General features: G+C 43.6%; 1 protein-coding gene across 12 annotated transcripts in view; it reads right to left on the reverse strand.

Moving 5' to 3' along the window:
* kmt2ca (lysine (K)-specific methyltransferase 2Ca) overlaps positions 1-18,927 on the reverse strand; it is a 351,109-nt gene that overhangs the window by 62,990 nt on the left and 269,192 nt on the right. For 11 of the 12 annotated variants that reach the window (XR_013499876.1, XM_078232154.1, XM_078232144.1 and 8 more), the window contains 5 exons: positions 18,089-18,271; positions 12,297-14,876; positions 9,966-10,300; positions 7,670-9,528; positions 2,197-2,308 (listed from right to left, as the gene is read on the reverse strand). Coding sequence is in view for 11 of the 12 variants with exons in the window: in XM_078232154.1 (XP_078088280.1) it covers positions 2,197-2,308; positions 7,670-9,528; positions 9,966-10,300; positions 12,297-14,876; positions 18,089-18,271 (5,069 nt within the window). In the remaining variant the exon portion in view is untranslated. The remainder of the gene's footprint in view (positions 1-2,196; positions 2,309-7,669; positions 9,529-9,965; positions 10,301-12,296; positions 14,877-18,088; positions 18,272-18,927) is intronic. The other variant, XM_078232161.1, reaches the window with a different exon arrangement.

Consider the following 18,927-nt stretch of genomic DNA (forward strand, 5'->3'; position numbering starts at 1 on the left):
GTGTGGTGCCTAGGGGATTTTCACAGTAACTTCACTGCAGTGTTAACGTAAGCCTACTTGTGACTAATAAAGAAATAAATTTACTTAGATTAGTCAGAGAGGAATTTCCTCAATTTTTTGCCTAAATTGGGATGGATTGAGCTTATATTTTATGATCCATAAAATAGACAGTTGTGTGGAACAGAAAAAATGGAGTTTTTACAAGAACAAAAATATAATTCCAATCATAAATAAATGGGCACTTCCCCTGATTCACAAATAATACAAAGTGTCTCAAATTATGCATTATGGTTCCAATCCTCAAGTGTGCCAGAAAAAAATGTTGAATTATTTATGACTTGTAACTATGTTGCCTTGTATCAAATGTGTTGCACTCATAAAAAGGAGGACCTACTCCCAAATCTGTAGTTATCCTATCCTATAAAGAGGTAGGTGGTGATGTACAAGTGCTACCCTGGGGCAATTTCCCTTCCAATGTTCCATCCCTCACTCTGTTAAACCTTTGGGCTCCTACTCAATACTTCCTATGGAAACTTGATATGTTAAGTTTTCCACGTTATAATAACAGCAGCATGATTTCAGAAATCATAATTTAGAAACTGTACGACAATCACCCTTGACAGCAAAGGAAGAAACTGGAAGAACCACAGCCAAGAAGATTTGCATAGCCAACAGATGGCAATGACGAGACAAATTTTATAGCTGGTCCCGTCGATGGTGACCCCGTGAGAACAACGGAAGAACCCACCGACAGCAGCCAATGGGGCGGGAGGGGGGGATTTGCAGCTATTGGGTGGGATTTTACGGACTCGCTCAGGCGAGACTGGAAATTCCCGCCCCAGGTCAATGGAGATTTCCGTTGTCGGACCCTCGTCCGCTCCAATTCCATGGCGAGCGAGGTGGTAGAGTTTCGGCCATTGTTTTTACCTCAACACAGAGAACAGGCATTGAGCAATATCAATGACACTGGGTTGAAGTTTTTTAAGTAGGACTTGATAATATAATTACATACATCAAAGCTTGGAAGACAGACCTTTGCACAACTTTTCATGTTACAAGACATGCAATGCATGGTAAACATTTTGGAAGAGGGGAAACAAAGTTAATGGACTATTCTTGCACACTTCACACTGATGGGAGTGTGCAATCAGATAACTTACTCAACTTGTAGTCTTCCTGTAGAATATATAAATTGACGGGAGGTTTACGGTACATGGTACAATGCTATTACGGTTATTTTCATTGTCAAGAAAAAAATGAATGATTGGTTAGTTAAATGAGATGTGCAGAATGGAACTAGCCTTGAGGATATTTAGGAATTTTTTTTTTACAGGGGAAATTTAACTATTTTAACTTGTGAGTGCTTGTTATGCAGCAAGAGACAAATCAAAGAATCTTACTGGTAGACAGCAGTTATTAGGCAGAAAAAAATTCACATAGGAAGAATGGTCTGCACATAATTAGATGGAGAAATAGGCTGCTGGCATGAAACAAAGCTAACACTAACTAGGGATTCATTTACATTAAGCTTTGAGGGAGGAGGGAATACTTTAGTAAATGTATAATTATGGCTGACAGATGGTATTGGGGGAAGAGGGTTATATTCAGGAGGAAGCGGGGGGAGGGGGGCACAGTGATTAGCACTGCTGCCTTACAGTGCCAGGGACCTGGGTTCGATTCCTGGCTTGGGTCACTGTCTGTGTGGAGTCTGCACGTGGGTTTCCTCCGGGTGCTCCGATTTCCTCCCACAGTCCGAAGGACCTGCTACTTAGGTGCATTGGCCGTGCTAAATTCTCTGTCAGTCTGGCAACTAGGTGACTTTCACAATAACTTCATTGCAGTGTTAATGTAAGCCTACTTGTGACTAATAAGCTTTAAGTGTAAAATGGTTTATTTTATGCCAATGTAAAAAGTAGTAACTGTATTGGGAATTAAAGGTAAGAGCAGCCACTGGCATCACAAAAACACATCTGCAAGAAGAAATGGGAATGAGTTACAGAATATCTTACAAAACCGAACTACGAAGATAGAGTTAGTGATGCTGGGGAAGGGGGAAATTTAGCTTGCATTGCATCATTTTTAAGTATAGTTTCTAAACATTTTCTCTGAATTAATCAAATTTTCTTGTTGATGGTAAAACGGTTGAACTAAGAACTCCTAAAAAAGAAAATGTTTTTCAATACATGAAATCTTTACCTGTTCATTACTATCGGTGGCATACCCAAGTTACTCTGGGCCATAACCCTGTTGATTCCCTTCAATGCCACCATTTTTGCTTTCATTATCGGATCAGTAATGGCATCAAAATCTGGAAAAGAATGCAAGAGAAATCAGCATAATTCAACTGAAAGGTCTTTATATTAGTACAAGTACATAGAGTAACAGCAATTCTCAGTTTATTCCAGAAGGGCTCTTGTCTATTGGATCCAGAAAGAATAATTAGTAAAAATGCTATCCTGACTTAGGGGCTGGTCCAGAAGCAGTATTTGTATTTGGTGCATTTGCGCCTGATCATAAATTCCCTCTGCTTCCAAAATGGAATGTGATTCCAACATGATATGCAGGGTAGTGATACACTTCAATACTGATCATACATGGGGAGGCGATGGCCTAGTGGTATTATCATTAGACTATTAATCCAGAAACTCAGCTAATGTTCTGGGAACCCAGGTTCAAATCCCGCCACGGCAGATGGTGGAATTTGAATTCAATAAAAAATAATCTGGAATTAAGAATCTACTGTTGACCATGAAACTGTTGTCAATTTCGGAAAAACCCATCTGGTTCACTAATGTCCTTTAGGGAAGGAAATCTGCCGTCCTTACCTGGTCTGGCCTACATGTGACTCCAGAGCCACAGCAATGTGGTTGACTGCCCTCCAAGGGCAACTAGGGATGAGCAATAAATGTCAGCGACACTCATGTCCCATGAATGAATTTTAAAAAATTATTTTTGATTGCTAAGTGGTTAGCATTCAGCTACACACGGCAAAGCTGGTCTTCAATTCCAGTATCTGCAGTGTTAAGGGACATCTACCTCACATGAGCATCATCAAATGCTGGAAGGTAGATCTCACAATACAAAGCCATTGTTTAAAGTGAAAACCTCATTGTGTAGATCTAATGGCATTGCAAACCTAAAACTTATGTGGATCTTGCATTTTGCTACCATATCAACTTACTCTCCTTCTTGTAGCACCATTGGATCTGATTCAGTACAAATGCTTGCAGAGCAAGCACGGGGCTATGTGCGTTCACTCACCATCAATCCCAGCATGTTAAAACAATTACTGAAAATTAAACTCTCAAAAACATTGGAAATAAAATAGGAAGAGCAACAGCAGGAACTGGGGGTACAGGTGTACAGATCACAAAATGTAATGTCGCAGGATAATGTGGCTATTTAAAAAACCCTTAAAGTTGAAAATTTAACCCTTGAAGTCCAGGTATCATTTTAGTAAATCTAGGTTGCACCCCTTCCAAAGCAAATGTATCCATCCTGAAGTGTTGACCAGAACCACTGACGGTACTCTAGGTGTGATCTAATCAAAGATTTTTACAGTCCAAGCATGACTTCTACTGTCTTTTGTTCCTCTAGGTATAAAGGCCAGCATTCTATTGGCCCTTCTGATTATTTTCTGCACCGATTCACGACTTTTAGTCTCTTTGGATTTTCACCACAATCTTGATCAAAAATTTTGCTATATTTATAAGTGACAATGTAACAAGAAAACATGAAAGCAACTTAACTGCATGCACAAAGAAAGAGTTTTAACAACACCAGGTTAAAGTCCAACGGGTTTATTTGGTAGCAAATACCATAAGCTTTCGGAGCGCTGCTCCTTCGTCAGATGGAGTGGAAATGTACCACTCCATCTGACGAAGGAGCCGCGCTCCGAAAGCTTATGGTATTTGCTACCAAATAAACCTGTTGGACTTTAACCTGGTGTTGTTAAAACTCTGACTGTGTTCACCGCAGTCCAATGCCGGCATCTCCACATCATAGAAACATAGAAAAACTACAGCACAAACAGGCCCTTCGGCCCACAAGTTGTGCCGAACACGTCCCTACCTTCTAGACCTACCTATAACCCTCCATCCTATTACGCTCCATGTACTCATCCAGGAGTCTCTTAAAAGACCCTATTGAGTTCACCTCCACCACCACTGACGGCAGCCAATTCCACTCGCCCACCACCCTCTGTGAAAAACTTACCCCTAACATCTCCCCTGTACCTACCCCCCAGCACCTTAAACCTGTGTCCTCTCATAGCAGGCATTTCCACCCTGGGAAAAAGCCTCTGAGAGTCCACCCGATCTATGCCTCTCAACATCTTATACACCTCTATTAGGTCTCCTCTCATCCTTCGTCTCTCCAAGGAGAAAAGACCGAGCTCCCTCAGCCTATCCTCATAAGGCATGCCACTCAATCCAGGCAACATCCTTGTAAACCTCCTCTGCACCCTTTCAATCTTTTCCACATCCTTCCTATAGTGAGGCGACCAGAACTGAGCACAGTACTCCAAGTGGGGTCTGACGAGGGTCTTATATAGCTGCATCATTATCCCCGGACTCCTAAACTCAATCCCTCGATTGATACAGGCCAGCACACCATACGCCTTCTTAACCACCTCCTCCACCTGCAGGGCCAATTTCAGAGCCCTATGGACCCGGACCCCAAGGTCCTTCTGATCCTCTACAGTACTAAGAGTCTTTCCCGTTATATTGTACTCCTTCATCCCATTTGACCTACCAAAATGGACCACGACGCATTTATCTGGGTTGAAGTCCATCTGCCACTTCTCTGCCCAGTCTTGCATCCTATCAATGTCCCTCTGTAACTTCTGACATCCCTCCAGACTATCCACAACCCCACCAACCTTTGTGTCGTCGGTAAACTTCCCAACCCATCCCTCCGCTTCCTCATCCAGGTCATTTATGAAAATGACAAACAGCAAGGGTCCCAGAACAGATCCCTGGGGCACACCACTGGTGACCGACCTCCATTTAGAAAAAGACCCATCTATACCCACTCTCTGCCTCCTTTGGGCAAGCAAGTTCTGGATCCACCTGGCAGCAGCCCCTTGGATCCCATGCCCTCTCACTTTTTCTAGAAGCCTTGCATGGGGGACCTTATCGAACGTCTTGCTAAAATCCATATAAACCACATCTACCGCCTTCCCTTCGTCAATGTGTTTAGTCACATTTTCGAAGAACTCCACCAGGCTCGTAAAGCACGATCTGCCTTTGACAAAGCCATGCTGAGTATTCTTGAGCATACTAAACCTCTCTAAATGCTCATATATCCTGTCCCTCAGGATCTTCTCCATCAGTTTACCGACCACTGAGGTTAGACTCACCGGTCGGTAATTACCTGGGCTATCCCTATTCCCCTTCTTGAAAATAGGAACCACATCCGCAATCCTCCGGCACCTCTCCCGTCTCCATCGACGACGCAAAGATCATCGCCAGAGGCTCTGCAATCTCTTCCCTCGCCTCCCACAGTAACCTGGGGTACATCCCATCCAGACCCGGCGACTTATTTATCTTGATGCCATTCAAAGCTTCCAGCACAACCTCTTTCTTAAAGTCCACATACTCAATCCTTTCAGTCCACCGCACACCCGCAGTACATCCACCCAGGTCCTTCTCCTCTGTGAAAACCGAGGCAAAATACTCATTGAGCACCTCTGCCATTTCTACTGGTTCCGTACAGACTTTCCCGCCTTCACCTTTTATAGGCCCTATTCCGTCACGTCTCATCCTTTTACTCTTCACATATTTATAGAACGCCTTAGGGTTCTCCTTAATCCTACCTGCCAGGGCCTTCTCGTGACCCCTTCTGGCTCTCCTAATTTCCTTCTTTAGTCCCTTCCTCCAAGCCGTATACTCTTCTAAATCCCTATCTTCGCCAAGCTCTCTGAGCCTTTTGTACGCTTTCCTTTTCTTCTCGACGAGGTCCCGCACAGCTTTCGTGCACCACGGTTCCTTTAACCGACAAACATCTCCCTGTCTGCTCGGAACGTTGCCCTGTAGAACTCTAGACAGACATTCCTTGAAAAACTGCCACCTCTCTTCAGTACATTTCCCCGAGAATACCTCCTTCCAAATTACTCCTCTAATTTGCTGTCTAATGTCTTTATATTTCCCCTTACTCCATATAAACACTTTCCTCGCTTGCCTGACCCTCTCTTTTTCCAATGCAAGCCTAAAGGAGATAGAGTTTTGATCGCTATCCCCAAGATGCTCTCCCACTGAGAGATCTGACACCTGTCCAGGTTCATTGGTCAGTATCAGATCAAGTACAGCCTCTCCTCTTGTAGGCTTGTCCACATGCTGTGTCAGGAAACCCTCCTGAACACACCTAATGAACTCTTCCCCATCCAATCCCCTTACCCTAGGGATATTCCAATCTATGTTTGGGAAATTAAAGTCTCCCATCACAACAACTCTGCTATTACTGCATCTCTCCAGGATCTGTTTCCCTATCTGCTCCTCCACCTCCCTGTTACTATTGGGCGGCCTATAGAAAACTCCCAGCAAAGTGACCGGCCCCTTCCCACTCTGAACTTCCACCCACAGAGACTCGGTGGACAATCCCTCCACAGCATACACCTTCTCTACAGCTGTGACACTATCCCTGATCAGCAGTGCCACTCCACCCCCTCTCTTGCCTCCCTCCCTGTCCTTCCTGAAACATCTGAATCCCGGCACCTGGAGTATCCAGTCCTGTCCCTGAGACATCCAAGTCTCCGTAATGACCACCACATCACACTTTCAGGCATCGATCCATGCTCTGAGCTCATCCCCTTTATTCACTATACTCCTGGCATTAAAGTAGACACATCTCAATCCTTTGGTCTGATCTCTCCCCTTCTCTATTCCCTGTCCATCTGCCCTCTTGCACCATCTATAACCCTTCTCTGTTTGCGAGCTACCTTCCTCACTCTCAGTCACCTCATTTTGATCCCCTCCCCCCAACCTATCTAGTTTAAACTCTCCCCAGTAGCCTTAGCCAACCTTCCTGCCAGGATATTGGTCCCCCTGGGATTCAAGTGCCACCCGTTTTTTGTGTACAGGTCACACCTGCCCCTAAAGAGGTCCCAATGGTCCAGGAACCTGAATCCCTGCCCCCTGCACCAGTCCCTCAGCCACACATTCATCCTCCACCTCACTTCATTCCTGTCCTCACCTTCCCGTGACACAGGCAGCAATCCTGAGATTACTACCTTTGCTTTCCTCCTTCTCAGCTGTCTCCCTAATTCCCTATACTCTGTTTTCATGACCCCTTCCCCCTTCCTACCCACATCAGCGGTACCAATATGTACCGCTACCTCCGGCTCCTCTCCCTCCCACCTCAGGATTTCTGGGACTCGCCCAGCGACATCCTGGATCCCAGCCCCAGGGAGGCAGACCACCATGCGAGACTCCCGCCTGCCTCCGCAAAATCATGCACAAAGGAAACCAGTGGGAAAATGATGCTCACCTAACATAAATATCTGATAATTTGATAAGCAAAGTTTTGCTCCCTCACACTGAGACAAAGCGGCAAAATAAGTATCAGATCATTATTTATACTTTTGAAGCACTAATGCAATATTAAATCTATCGGTCATGGCATTAATTTCCAGTTTTGATCATTGCAAATAAAAGAGTCAAGGTCAACATACCAATATTAGGAAAGAAGGAATCAGTGGACCGATGACGTATCATAGCCTGCATTTGTCGCTGTTGTTGCTGCTCCTGCCTTTCCTGTTCCAAAAGGTCCTGTAAAAGGAGGGGTTGCTCTTCCAAAAGAAGGGGTCGCTCGCGCTGAGCCTGAAGACCCATTGTCTGAGGAAGTATCATTTGTTGTGTGTTGGACAGGTTACTGGGACCTGGTTGATTTGTGATAACCACATTTTGATTTGGTTGTTGCCCTACTGTGTAATTCTGGTTAGGTGGCTGCACTTGGAAAAAGGTCTGATTTGCTGAAGGGCCTTGTGAAAAACTACGGTTTAACCTTTGGCCTATCTGCAAATTTTGATTTATTGCATTCTCGGGCATTTGCCCTGGGGAAATGGCCATATTAGGAGATTGGGGGATACCAATATTCGTATGTGATTGAGGTGATGGCACAATCTGGGTCGGTGAACCCAATGATGCGAGTCCAGAACTGGTTGGCTTCTCAGTTAACAAACTTGAAAGGACCGGCGTAGAACCAGTTAGATTGCATGAATTGCTTCCTATAGAAATAGATGCTTGGGTGGAAGATTGAGAATCACTGAAACCTGGGCTAGCCCCTTTAGTTTCTTGGTTACAGTCGACTCTTTCCTCTTTCTTTGCCATTTCCAGTTCTCCGCCAATGCAAGTGTTAGAAGGGGGTGTACTATCTGTTATTCTATCTTTTGTATCAGTCTCAGCTGTACCCACACAATAAGGAGCATCCTGACTACCATCATTGGTACCAGATTCAGATTTTACAGAGTTCTTTGAATCTTTAGGACTACTTCCAATCATTCCTTCGCTTGGTTTTGCAGTTTCTTCTTTCTCAAGGCAGCGATCAGTTGGTTCGTCTACTTCGCCTACCTGGCCACACTTTGTTTCTTCTTCAGTCTTGCTCTGTTCATCCAATTTATCATCTATCGGATCATTAAGCTCCAATTCTTCATTAAACATGTCCTTTTTGTCACCCAGATCAAGCTCAGGGTCGGTATAAGCAATAAGGTCAAACTCCCCTGATTTTAACAGATCATCCAGATGTGGGTCATTTGTTTCTAGGTTGTCTAAGTTATCTAAGTCAGGATCACCTTTCCCATCCACTGGATCCAAATTTAAGTTTTCCAAATCTTCATCATCCAAGTCTTTAACTTCTAGGTCTCGCACTCCATCAAGGTCTTTAACGTCAAGATCTTTCACTGAAGGCTCATCAGAATCAAGTTTTTCTATAATGCTGTCTCCTTGTGTGGATGCACGAGCAGACAAGGAGACTGTTGATGAAAAAGCCTCACTGGCAGGTGGATTACTCAGAGAACGGGAAAGGGGCATGGCTGGATGATTTATATGCATCTGCTGGTGCTGATTAAGTTGATCTAAATTGTTACAATTTTCCATTTGGTTATGTATGCCTTGCTGTTGATTTGACAGAGAGTCCAATGGCTTTGGTCCTTGACTTGGAGAGAAAGTACCCTGCCCTGGTACAGTCCCTCCAGGTCTTTGTTGCTGGCTAGCTAGATCTAAACCACTTGTAGAAGGCACCATTGATGCAAAAGGAGGTCGTGGCCTATTTTCTGGTATCCTATGCCGTAGTTCTATGAATGGTTGGCCCAAAATATTGTGCTGCTGCATTTGCATACCCCGAGGAGGGTAATGTTGAGGGATAATTACTCCATTGTTCACCTGTGGGATATTTAAAGACCTGCTAAAGTCCACAGACAGTGATCTCCTTAGTTGCTGTGGAAGGGTGGGGATATGGCCCTGCATCTGATGTTGTCCAAGGAAGTGTTCCTGATTTGCAAACGGTCGCTGCCCATTTCCTGCAAACGTGTTCCTAGAAGAAAAAAGTATTTAGTAAATCAATTAGGCCAAGAGCCTAGAATGATAGTGAGTGAGTTACAGTTTGTCCCTGTGCATATGCTCAGAACAGGAAGAGTTTCTAATAAAATGCCACTATTGTGACACACAAAAGGATAGGCACTTATCTAAAAGCATTTGCTCTGTGGCTTGACATTTTTCTAACTGTATCAATGTTCATAACATGGAACATCAGGTGAAGAGACAACAAAACATGTAGAGTCAAGACTAATCTTTGCAGCAGTTCAAATCAAATAAGGCATTTTCAAAGGTCCACATTTACTCCAAACACTTTTTAAAGTTGGTCTATAGTCATCAGCTGCCATCTTCAAATCAAAGTCTTTTGATAAATTTAACATGCCAAAGATAAAGATCATTTGATTGAAGGTTTAACGTTTATGGAAAACAATTTACCTTGGACCTTGGGGTCTCATGACCATCCTTGTAACATCTCCAGAAAATTGCGGTCTGCTAAATTGACCATCGGTTATAAAACGACCACGGGGTTCATTTGCGAAAAGGCCTGAAAATCTTTGGCCAGGTGGAGAAACACGAGGGAGTCTCACGATACCAGGGTAAGGAGGAGGTGGTCTGCCAAACAGTTCATTTTGACGTTTTAAATCCTCCTGCGGCCAGTGCCTAAGTGGTGTTGCTGCAGATGTCATTGCTTGCTCTTGCAGGCCTTTTTCTTGACGGACCGCATTCTTCTGCTGCTGCTGTCGAAGAATCAGTTCCCGTAATCTCAGCCTCTAAAAAAATTAAAAGAATCCACATTTACATGCAGTTTTACTATGGATACATCAACTAATTGATCTTACTTTATGTATGTTTGATTGTTCTCCAATTGCTGAACATTTTAAAGTGCAAACCTATAGAGTTTACTAGAAATGAACACAAATGGCTCATGGAAAAACTCAATGAATTAATTTACCATCATGTTCAAAATCAAATAGCTAAACCCATTCCTAATCCAGATTTGAATTGTGCAATTTTCATTTCCCAAACATTAAATTTGTGTTCAGTTTCTCTTTATTGGAGGGTATCAAAGCAGCACAACCAAAGACAAGGACATGTATTTAAGAACTACGATCCTGGTGGTTTCGGCAAGTACGGGAAGACAATGGGAAATCATACTGGAATATTAAGGCATATGAGAAACTCTCAATTTATAAAGATTCTTCCAATAATCTTGGTTTAACCAAGTGCTGGTTAACTTTGCACCTAACTCCCTGAGCAGAGTACAACATTCCAATTGTTCATCCAGAGAAAGAATTCTTCCCCATTTTGCTACTGGTGTTATGAAGGCCATTTCAGATTTATACAGAACACTAAATACAGTCACAACAGCTGTTCTGTCACTGACCAACATGCAATCAAAACCATCAATTCTGGCTTTGCTTGAGATTGACAGCCAAGTCACGTTTTTCTAATGCAAAATTAACATACTACAAATTTTGGAAATCTTAAATAAAAACAGAAAATGCAGGGAATGTTTAGCATGTTTGGTTGCACCTGTGGAAGGAGAAACAGAGGTCCGTAACTTCTTGGTTCCCCATCATCACATTTGGGGGGTACCCCAATAATTCAGTGGGGAATCCCTTTAGGAAGTTCCCATGTAAAGATTCACCCGGCAATTGCCCAGAAGTGCCAGATTCCTCTGGACAAGGGGTGGGAACCATGTGACAGAAGTGATTTAAATCACTAACTTTGGATGGTTCTGCCAATTTTACCCTGAAAGAGTTAGAAGGGGAAATCTTGTATGGGGCACCCGCGCAAATACGACCACTGCCCCCCCACACCTCCCACTCTAGGGGACCTGACACTGCACCCCCAATTTCAAACTGACCTGACCTCCCCCCCCCCTCCACTGCACTCTGACCCCACCCTTTCCCGTTGTTTTACTGCTGACTTACCTCTCTGCGTCCCAATTACTCCACTCTGATGCTTTGCTGCTTCTGTCTCACCCAGCCTGAGTGACGAAGGTTGAGTGAGACAGGGGCTGTGCAATTTCAGCACGGGTAAATTCATTCAGATTGGCAATCTGATGGAGATCTGAGGAAGCTACAGAACCAATGTTTCAGGTTAACGACCTTTCATTAGAACTGTTCCGACAGAAGGTCATCAACCTAAAATGTTAGTATCCTAATCAACTCTAGTGGTCTAAATACTTAGTATTACACTGAATCAAGAAATATTGATGACCAAATTACAGGAATTCTCTGGTTATAGTACCAATTCCATTGTTGAATTATTTTACTTCCTGCCTAATTATTAATCTCATTGTTTAATGGCATTGTCCTCAGATGGTTCTTGTATAAGGTGCTGATCTGAATTGCTTTGGCAGCAGACTTCCTGCTATGAATTAGACAAAATTATATAATTAAGGATTCTCAGTTTCTAGTAAAGCTTTCTGCAAAAATAGCTGGCTTTGCAGGAGTGTGAATATAAAATACATAGTTATTTCTGAAAGAAAAATGACGTAGCAATATGTTTTAAGAGATAATGATGACCTTTCCTAGCCCCGCACCATTGTATTTTCCATGATAATCTAGGGTGGCTTCAAAAGTCCAACCCTCAAGTGAAATTAAGATGCAAAATAATCTTACTCTGATTTTCTCCCACTTTAATTTGCAGCCTGCATTCCGAATGGAGAAAGTATTTATAGCTGCACTTTGACTAATGTATAATCTTTACCAATTAACCACAAATTATTAAAACTTGTTTAAAGTATGCAATCAGATTTACCTGTCTTTGCTTTTCTTCCGTGTCCATATGACCTGTGTTTATGTTATTCTGTGCTTCAGATGTCAGCACAGATTGGCCTTGGTCTAGTGCTGCAGGTAGGGTATGAAATTGCTGCACTTGTGAACTCATGGGCGATCCTGTGGAGCTGCTGAAATTTGTGGCATCTGATGCAGGTCCTTGTTGGTCACTAATATCATGATTAAGTCTCCCCGGTGCAAATGCGTCATTAGTTTGAGGTCTCGGGGTCCTTGGTGGTTGATCATACATGTCGTGTACCATGTGTCCAAATGTGTCTGCAGCTGGCCTCACTGCATGGGGCGAAAAAGCATCATCTGACATTCCAGCTTGTCTGGAACCCTGAGGAGCTCGACAACGCACATCAGCTGGTCGCACAAATGTATCTTTGAGAGTTGGAACTCTGTTGTGAGGTGGTTGCACAAATAGATCCTGATTTGCCAACAGACCCGGTCTCGTCAACGTTTGCCGGTCTGAAATAACTGGGCGTGGAGACTGAGGAGGCTGTGCAAAGGGATCAGAGACAACTGATCTTGGGGTTACAGGAGGATGTGCATATGGATCTGAATATCGCTGATTAATTGGTGGTTGCACAAAACGATTTACAGTTAAAGGCCTTGGTGTGCCAGGCGGCTGGGAATATGGATCTCCTTGTTGGGGAGATGGTCTTGAAGTAAGTGGCTGTTGTGCATATTGATCTGCTGCAGGCCGAGGGGTCCCAGGAGGCTGGGAATAAGGGTCAACTGCAGGTCGAGGGGTCCCTGGAGGCTGGGAATAAAGGTCAACTGCAGGTCGAGGGGTCCCAGGAGGCTGGGAATAAGGATCAACTGCAGGTCGAGGGGTCCCAGGAGGCTGGGAATAAGGATCAACTGCAGGTCGAGGGGTCCCAGGAGGCTGGGAATAAGGATCAACTGTAGGCCGAGGGGTTCCAGGAGGCTGGGAATAAGGATCAACTGTAGGCCGAGGGGTTCCAGGAGGCTGTGAGTAAGGATCAACTGTAGGCCGAGGGGTTCCAGGAGGCTGTGAGTAAGGATCAACTGTAGGCCGAGGGGTTCCAGGAGGCTGTGAATAAGGATCAACTGCAGGTCGAGGGGTTCCAGGAGGCTGTGAGTAAGGATCAACTGTAGGCCGAGGGGTTCCAGGAGGCTGTGAGTAAGGATCAACTGTTGGCCGAGGGGTTCCAGGAGGCTGTGAATAAGGATCAACTGTAGGTCGAGGGGTTCCAGGAGGCTGTGAGTAAGGATCAACTGTAGGCCGAGGGGTTCCAGGAGGCTGTGAATAAGGATCAACTGTAGGCCGAGGGGTTCCAGGAGGCTGTGAGTAAGGATCAACTGTAGGCCGAGGGGTTCCAGGAGGCTGTGAGTAAGGATCAACTGTAGGTCGAGGGGTTCCAGGGGGCTGAGAATAAGGGTCCTGAGGCGATCGTCTTGACATTGGCCCTTGTTGAACAAACATGTCATTCTGGGCCTGCCGGGAAATTCTCTGACTGTGTGAAAATGGCTCATTCACAGGGCGAGGTGTATGTGGTTGCTGTGCATAAGGCTCGATTGCCTGGGACTGAGACTGTACTGGGCTTTGTGGAAAGTTATCCATAGGTCTGGAGGTCAACACAGTTCTTTCATATGGATCAACTGGAGTACGTCTTGGGGTTAAAGGCATAGATGCATAAGGATCTTGAGGTGACTGAATTGGTGGCATTGGTGTCTTAAACAAGGGTCCACTTCCACTTTCAACACCTGTTGGACTAGGTACAGGTTGAGATCTTGAATATAGATCAAGAGGTCCCATTCGATTATGTGGCACCTGATGTCTAGGAAACATATCAGGCCTAAGTGCAGGTTTAGTAAAGGGATCATTTGCATTTACTGGCATATTCCCTGATGGATCAGGATTCATAGGTGGTCTTGGCAATCCTATTGGTTTTGAAAAATGATCTGTTGATATTGTCATGGAGGGTCTAGGCGTATCGGGTGCTTTTGCATAAGGATCATTGCCAACTGGTGATGGTGCCCCAAAAGACTCATCAGCTAATGAAGGCCTATTTCTCTCGATCTGTTCAGTAGCTGGGGATGGCCTCGTTACACTTTGAGAAACAGCACAAGAATCTAAAGGAGACACTGAATTTCTTCTAACAACAGGTGGTGGTCTTGGTGTTCCTACCATTTTAGCATATGGATCCCAAGGAGATGATGGTCTTGATACATTAGCAGCTGGAGAAAACTGTGGTGACTGTGGTTGTGAAGTCTGGGGCTGTGCGAATGGATCCTGTAGTGGTATCCTGGTTGGGGTAGGTGGAGGAGCTTGAGGTCTTAGAAAAACATCATCGGACGATGTCGGCACAGAAGTGCCAGGAACCTGAGGCCTTGTAAACCCTTCTTTGGGCAAGTGTAGAGGAGACAAGTGTCCACTGTCCTGTTCACATGTTTTAGGACTGTTGGAATCCTCCCCTGCAGACGACTGCTGAGACCCAAATTGTTGTTGCTGTTGCTGCTGCTCATGTTTCACCTGTTCTAATTTCTGTGTAGCTTCAATCTTGGCTTGCTGTTTACTCTTCTGACGCATTTGCTGTTTTGATACGAGACAAAAGGTAAAAAGATCAGATTTATGTAACCTGAATTGACTATACATTGTTAAAATGGAAACTGAAGCAAAGTCCTTAACATTGGATTAAAAAACTTTCCCACCGCTGTAGCAATCAAAATATTGTTTTGTCCAATACAATTAAAAAAGCGCGAGTGTCAATAACTGCACATCAAGAAATCAATCCAGCGTAAACTCCGGTACACTTCATGGAGGTTTATACAGCCTGGCAACTTGAGATGCTACACGTGCATAAATGCAATAAATAATTTCCCAGGTGCCTTTTTACATCTATATGCTAAATAGATCATATAACAAAGTTCTTTTGATAGGTCTTATCAAAAAAGTTCCATTTTAGACCTAATATCCTGCCCATAGATTCTGCTGAAAGGCAATGTATTAATATGACTTCTCTTCAGTCTTTCCACCTCTCCTCCTCAAAATCCATTTCAACAAAGTTTTATCGCCACCATTTGCAAAATATTAATTTTATTCAATCAAGTCTCTGTGAAGCACTTTGGGTGTTTCTTTATGCTAAAGGTGCTACAAAATGCACACTATTGTTATAATTCTACCCTCAGATACTCATCTTCAATATTATCAAATAAATATAATTATTTCTCTGACTTTATTTATTAGCATGCTAACAAAAACATGACAGACTCCATAGCTGGAATTTTCCAGCCATTCACGCCAGCAGGATTCTCCATTTCCACTACAGTGGATGGAGATTTGGCCAAGCGCCAAATTCTCTGCCCTTGCTTGCAGCGGCGGCTGGGTGTGAATGGTCAGAAAATTCCGGCCTATATGTCCATCAATATAAATGTATTCCAATTGTCCCCAGTTCCTCCCCACACCTTGCCCTCCTGGCCCTATGTCACAAACCAATTTTTAAGTTGCAAAGGTCATAGGAAATATAAAATCCTAGAAGGATTACAGCACAGAAGGAGGCCATTCAGCCTGTTGTGTTTGTGCCAGTACTTTGCAAGAGCAATTCACCTAGTCCCACTCACCTGTCTTTTCACCACAGTCCTGCAAATCTTTCTGCTTCAGGTAATTATCCAAATGTCTGAAATTGAATCTGCCTCCACCATTCTTTCAGGAAATGCATCCCGAATCCTGAGCTCTCGCTTCATGCAAAAGTTTTCCCATGTTGCCACTGCTTCTTGTGATGGCCAAATCCTGGTAAACCCCTCGATGGGCTGGGCAAACCAGGTGAGAGTTGGGCCTCCAACCCCACCCTGGCATGTGAAGACTAATTGGGGTGGACTGGGTGATGAGACCAATCTAAGATCAATGGCCTTGAAGGTGGGTCAACACGAATCAGTTGTTTTTATAAAAATGATGAACGAGTAGCTTTGGCTGTCCTAGAGCGGTCTCATAAATTATCAGATATATTGAGTTCAATTGCATAACCTGCAATAGTGGAATCTGAACTCAGACCCCCCTCTGCTGCTTGTCCATTATCATAATCTTTAGGATACAATACCAGTTTCATAATGATGAGACATCACACCAGTGCTCCCAATGTGTCAAATTTATTATGAGAATGCACATACACACATGATCGTATACAGGGTATAAAGCCACAATATGGAAAGTAACACAAAATGAGGGAGTTGAACTAACTGTGAAGTGGGCAAGGAACTTCAGGAGAGCACAGATGGTTTGGTAGTATGCACTAAAGATGAAATTTGATTTGCAGAAATGTAAGACTACATATTTAACAAATAACACGAAAAGTAATTTTTTAAACAGAGTAGAAGAGCAGGTTCTCCTTCTCAAATCCCTTCTTTCCCATACAATTTAACTGATACAGAACCTACAATGAAATATAGCATTTCAGATTCTTGGGAGGAAGGGTAAATGTTTTATTTTAAATGCTGCTCATCTCACATTCCCTTCCCAACATATTTATTGTCATGCTGTCCCCTCTCTTCCCTGTAAAAACATGAGAATAGTGTAATGTCTAACAAGGTCAGAGGAGGTGGGACATTTTTCTCTTTAAAAATTGGGAGTTTCTTTGGAAAACATGGATCCATTTTCAAGATTACAAATTAAATGGCTTGTTGGCTGATTACCTTACCTGGTTTATGGTAGTTAGTGCTGCAAAAAAAGGGCATGCCCTTCTTCAATTTGACTCTCCTGCACATTGATGCTGGGCTCTGAAGACTGCTGCATTACCTGGATCTTGCCCAGCCCGAGTCGGAAAGTCAGGAGAGACAGACAGGGAAAAGATTCCACAGAACTAATTGGGCACGGAGTGGCAATCCGATGCTGACTGCCACTCTGAGAAAGTTATGGCCCAATGTGTTTCACCCTAGTCTAGATCAAACTTAAAATAATGGCTGCAAGGTCAAATTCAGGAATTAGAATCACATCACCCATTGAGTCTGCACCGAAACGCGAGAAACACCCACCTAATGCCATCTGCCAGCACTTGGCTCATAACTTTGAATGGAATGGCGTGCCAAGTACTCATCTAGGTACTTCTTAAAGGTACTCACCTCTATCAGCCTCCCAGGCAGCGCATTCCTCTGGATCAAAAGGTTTTTCCTCACATCCCCCTAAATCTCCTGCCCCTCACCGTTAACCTATATCTCCTCCTGACTGACTAAGGGGAACAGCTGCTCCTTATCCACGCAGTGCATGTCACTCAATTTTGTATACCTTGATCAGGTCATCCCTCAGTCTTTTCTGCTCTAATGAAAACAACTCAAGTCTATCCAACCTCTCTTCAAAGCTTAAATGTTCCATCCCAGGCAACATTCTGGTGAATCACCTCTGCACCCCTTTCAGTGTAATCACATCCTTCCTATAATATGTCGACCAGAACTGCACACAGTACTCTAGCTGTGGGCTTATCAAAGTTCTTCACAACTCCAACATGACCGCCCTGCCTTTGTAATCTGTGCCTCAATTGATAAAGGCAAGTGTCTCATAGATCTTTTTCACCTCCCCACTAACATGCCCTTCCGCCTTTGAAATTGAGATTAAATTTGAAAAATTAATCTCAAGTTAACTACTGCCATCACAGACAGCCTAAATTTGGTTAATGTTGTTTTTTTGAACTAAAATAATGTTCCCAATGTGCATTGATTTTCTGTGCATATTTAGGTCACAAAGTGTACACAATGACTAGGAAAATGATATATTGTATGAAAATTATCAATGGTAACACACATGAATCTGATTACCTGTCTAAGCTTCCATTCCTGTTCATGTTCTGATTCCTTTTGCTTCATTTGATCCTTAAACGGCAAATCAATGTCAGGGCGAGACACAGAATCGATGCATTCTTGCTGCTGTCTTCTCAAAGTCTCACTGGTCATTTGAACCTTGTTTATACGGAGGGCTGCACGATTGTCTCTTGCTTTTTGCTGAAAATTGTATTTCAATTAATTTTAAGTTTGCAAGTGAAAATTATACTCTTTTGTATGGTGAATTTTATCAACTTTTATTTATTTTGTTAGTGTCACAAGTAGGCTTACATTAACACTGCAATGAAGTTACTGTGAAAATCCCCAGTCGCCACACTCTGGCGCCTGTTCGGGTACACTGAGGGAGAATTTAGCACGGCCAATGCACCTAATCAGCAAGTCTTCTGGGCTGTGGGTGGAAACCAGAGCACCCGGAGGAAACCCACGCAGACATGGGGAGAATGTGCAAACTCTGCACAGACAGTGACCCAAGCCAGGAATTGAAGCCGGATCCCTGGCACTGTGAGGCTGTACTGCTAACTACTGTGCCACCGTGCCACCTTACCAAGGCACAAAAAACTAGCATTTCCTATGTTGCTTTAAATATTACCCAGTAACAAAATCACAAGAAGATAAAGCTCTTAACATCTGAGAATGCAAGCTTGTTAGTAGGTCACCTGATTAAAAAAAAGACAAGCACTTTCTGTTTCAAGAAGTTCACACCCCAGGAGACAGGTAGTGGAAGTTGGAAACCTTACAACCTTTAAAAAGTATTTGGATGAGCACTTGAAACACTATAACATTCAAGGATATGGGACAAGTGCAGGAAAATGGAA

Source organism: Mustelus asterias, chromosome 2 (genome assembly GCF_964213995.1).
Source record: "Mustelus asterias chromosome 2, sMusAst1.hap1.1, whole genome shotgun sequence".
Lineage (NCBI taxonomy): Eukaryota > Metazoa > Chordata > Chondrichthyes > Carcharhiniformes > Triakidae > Mustelus > Mustelus asterias.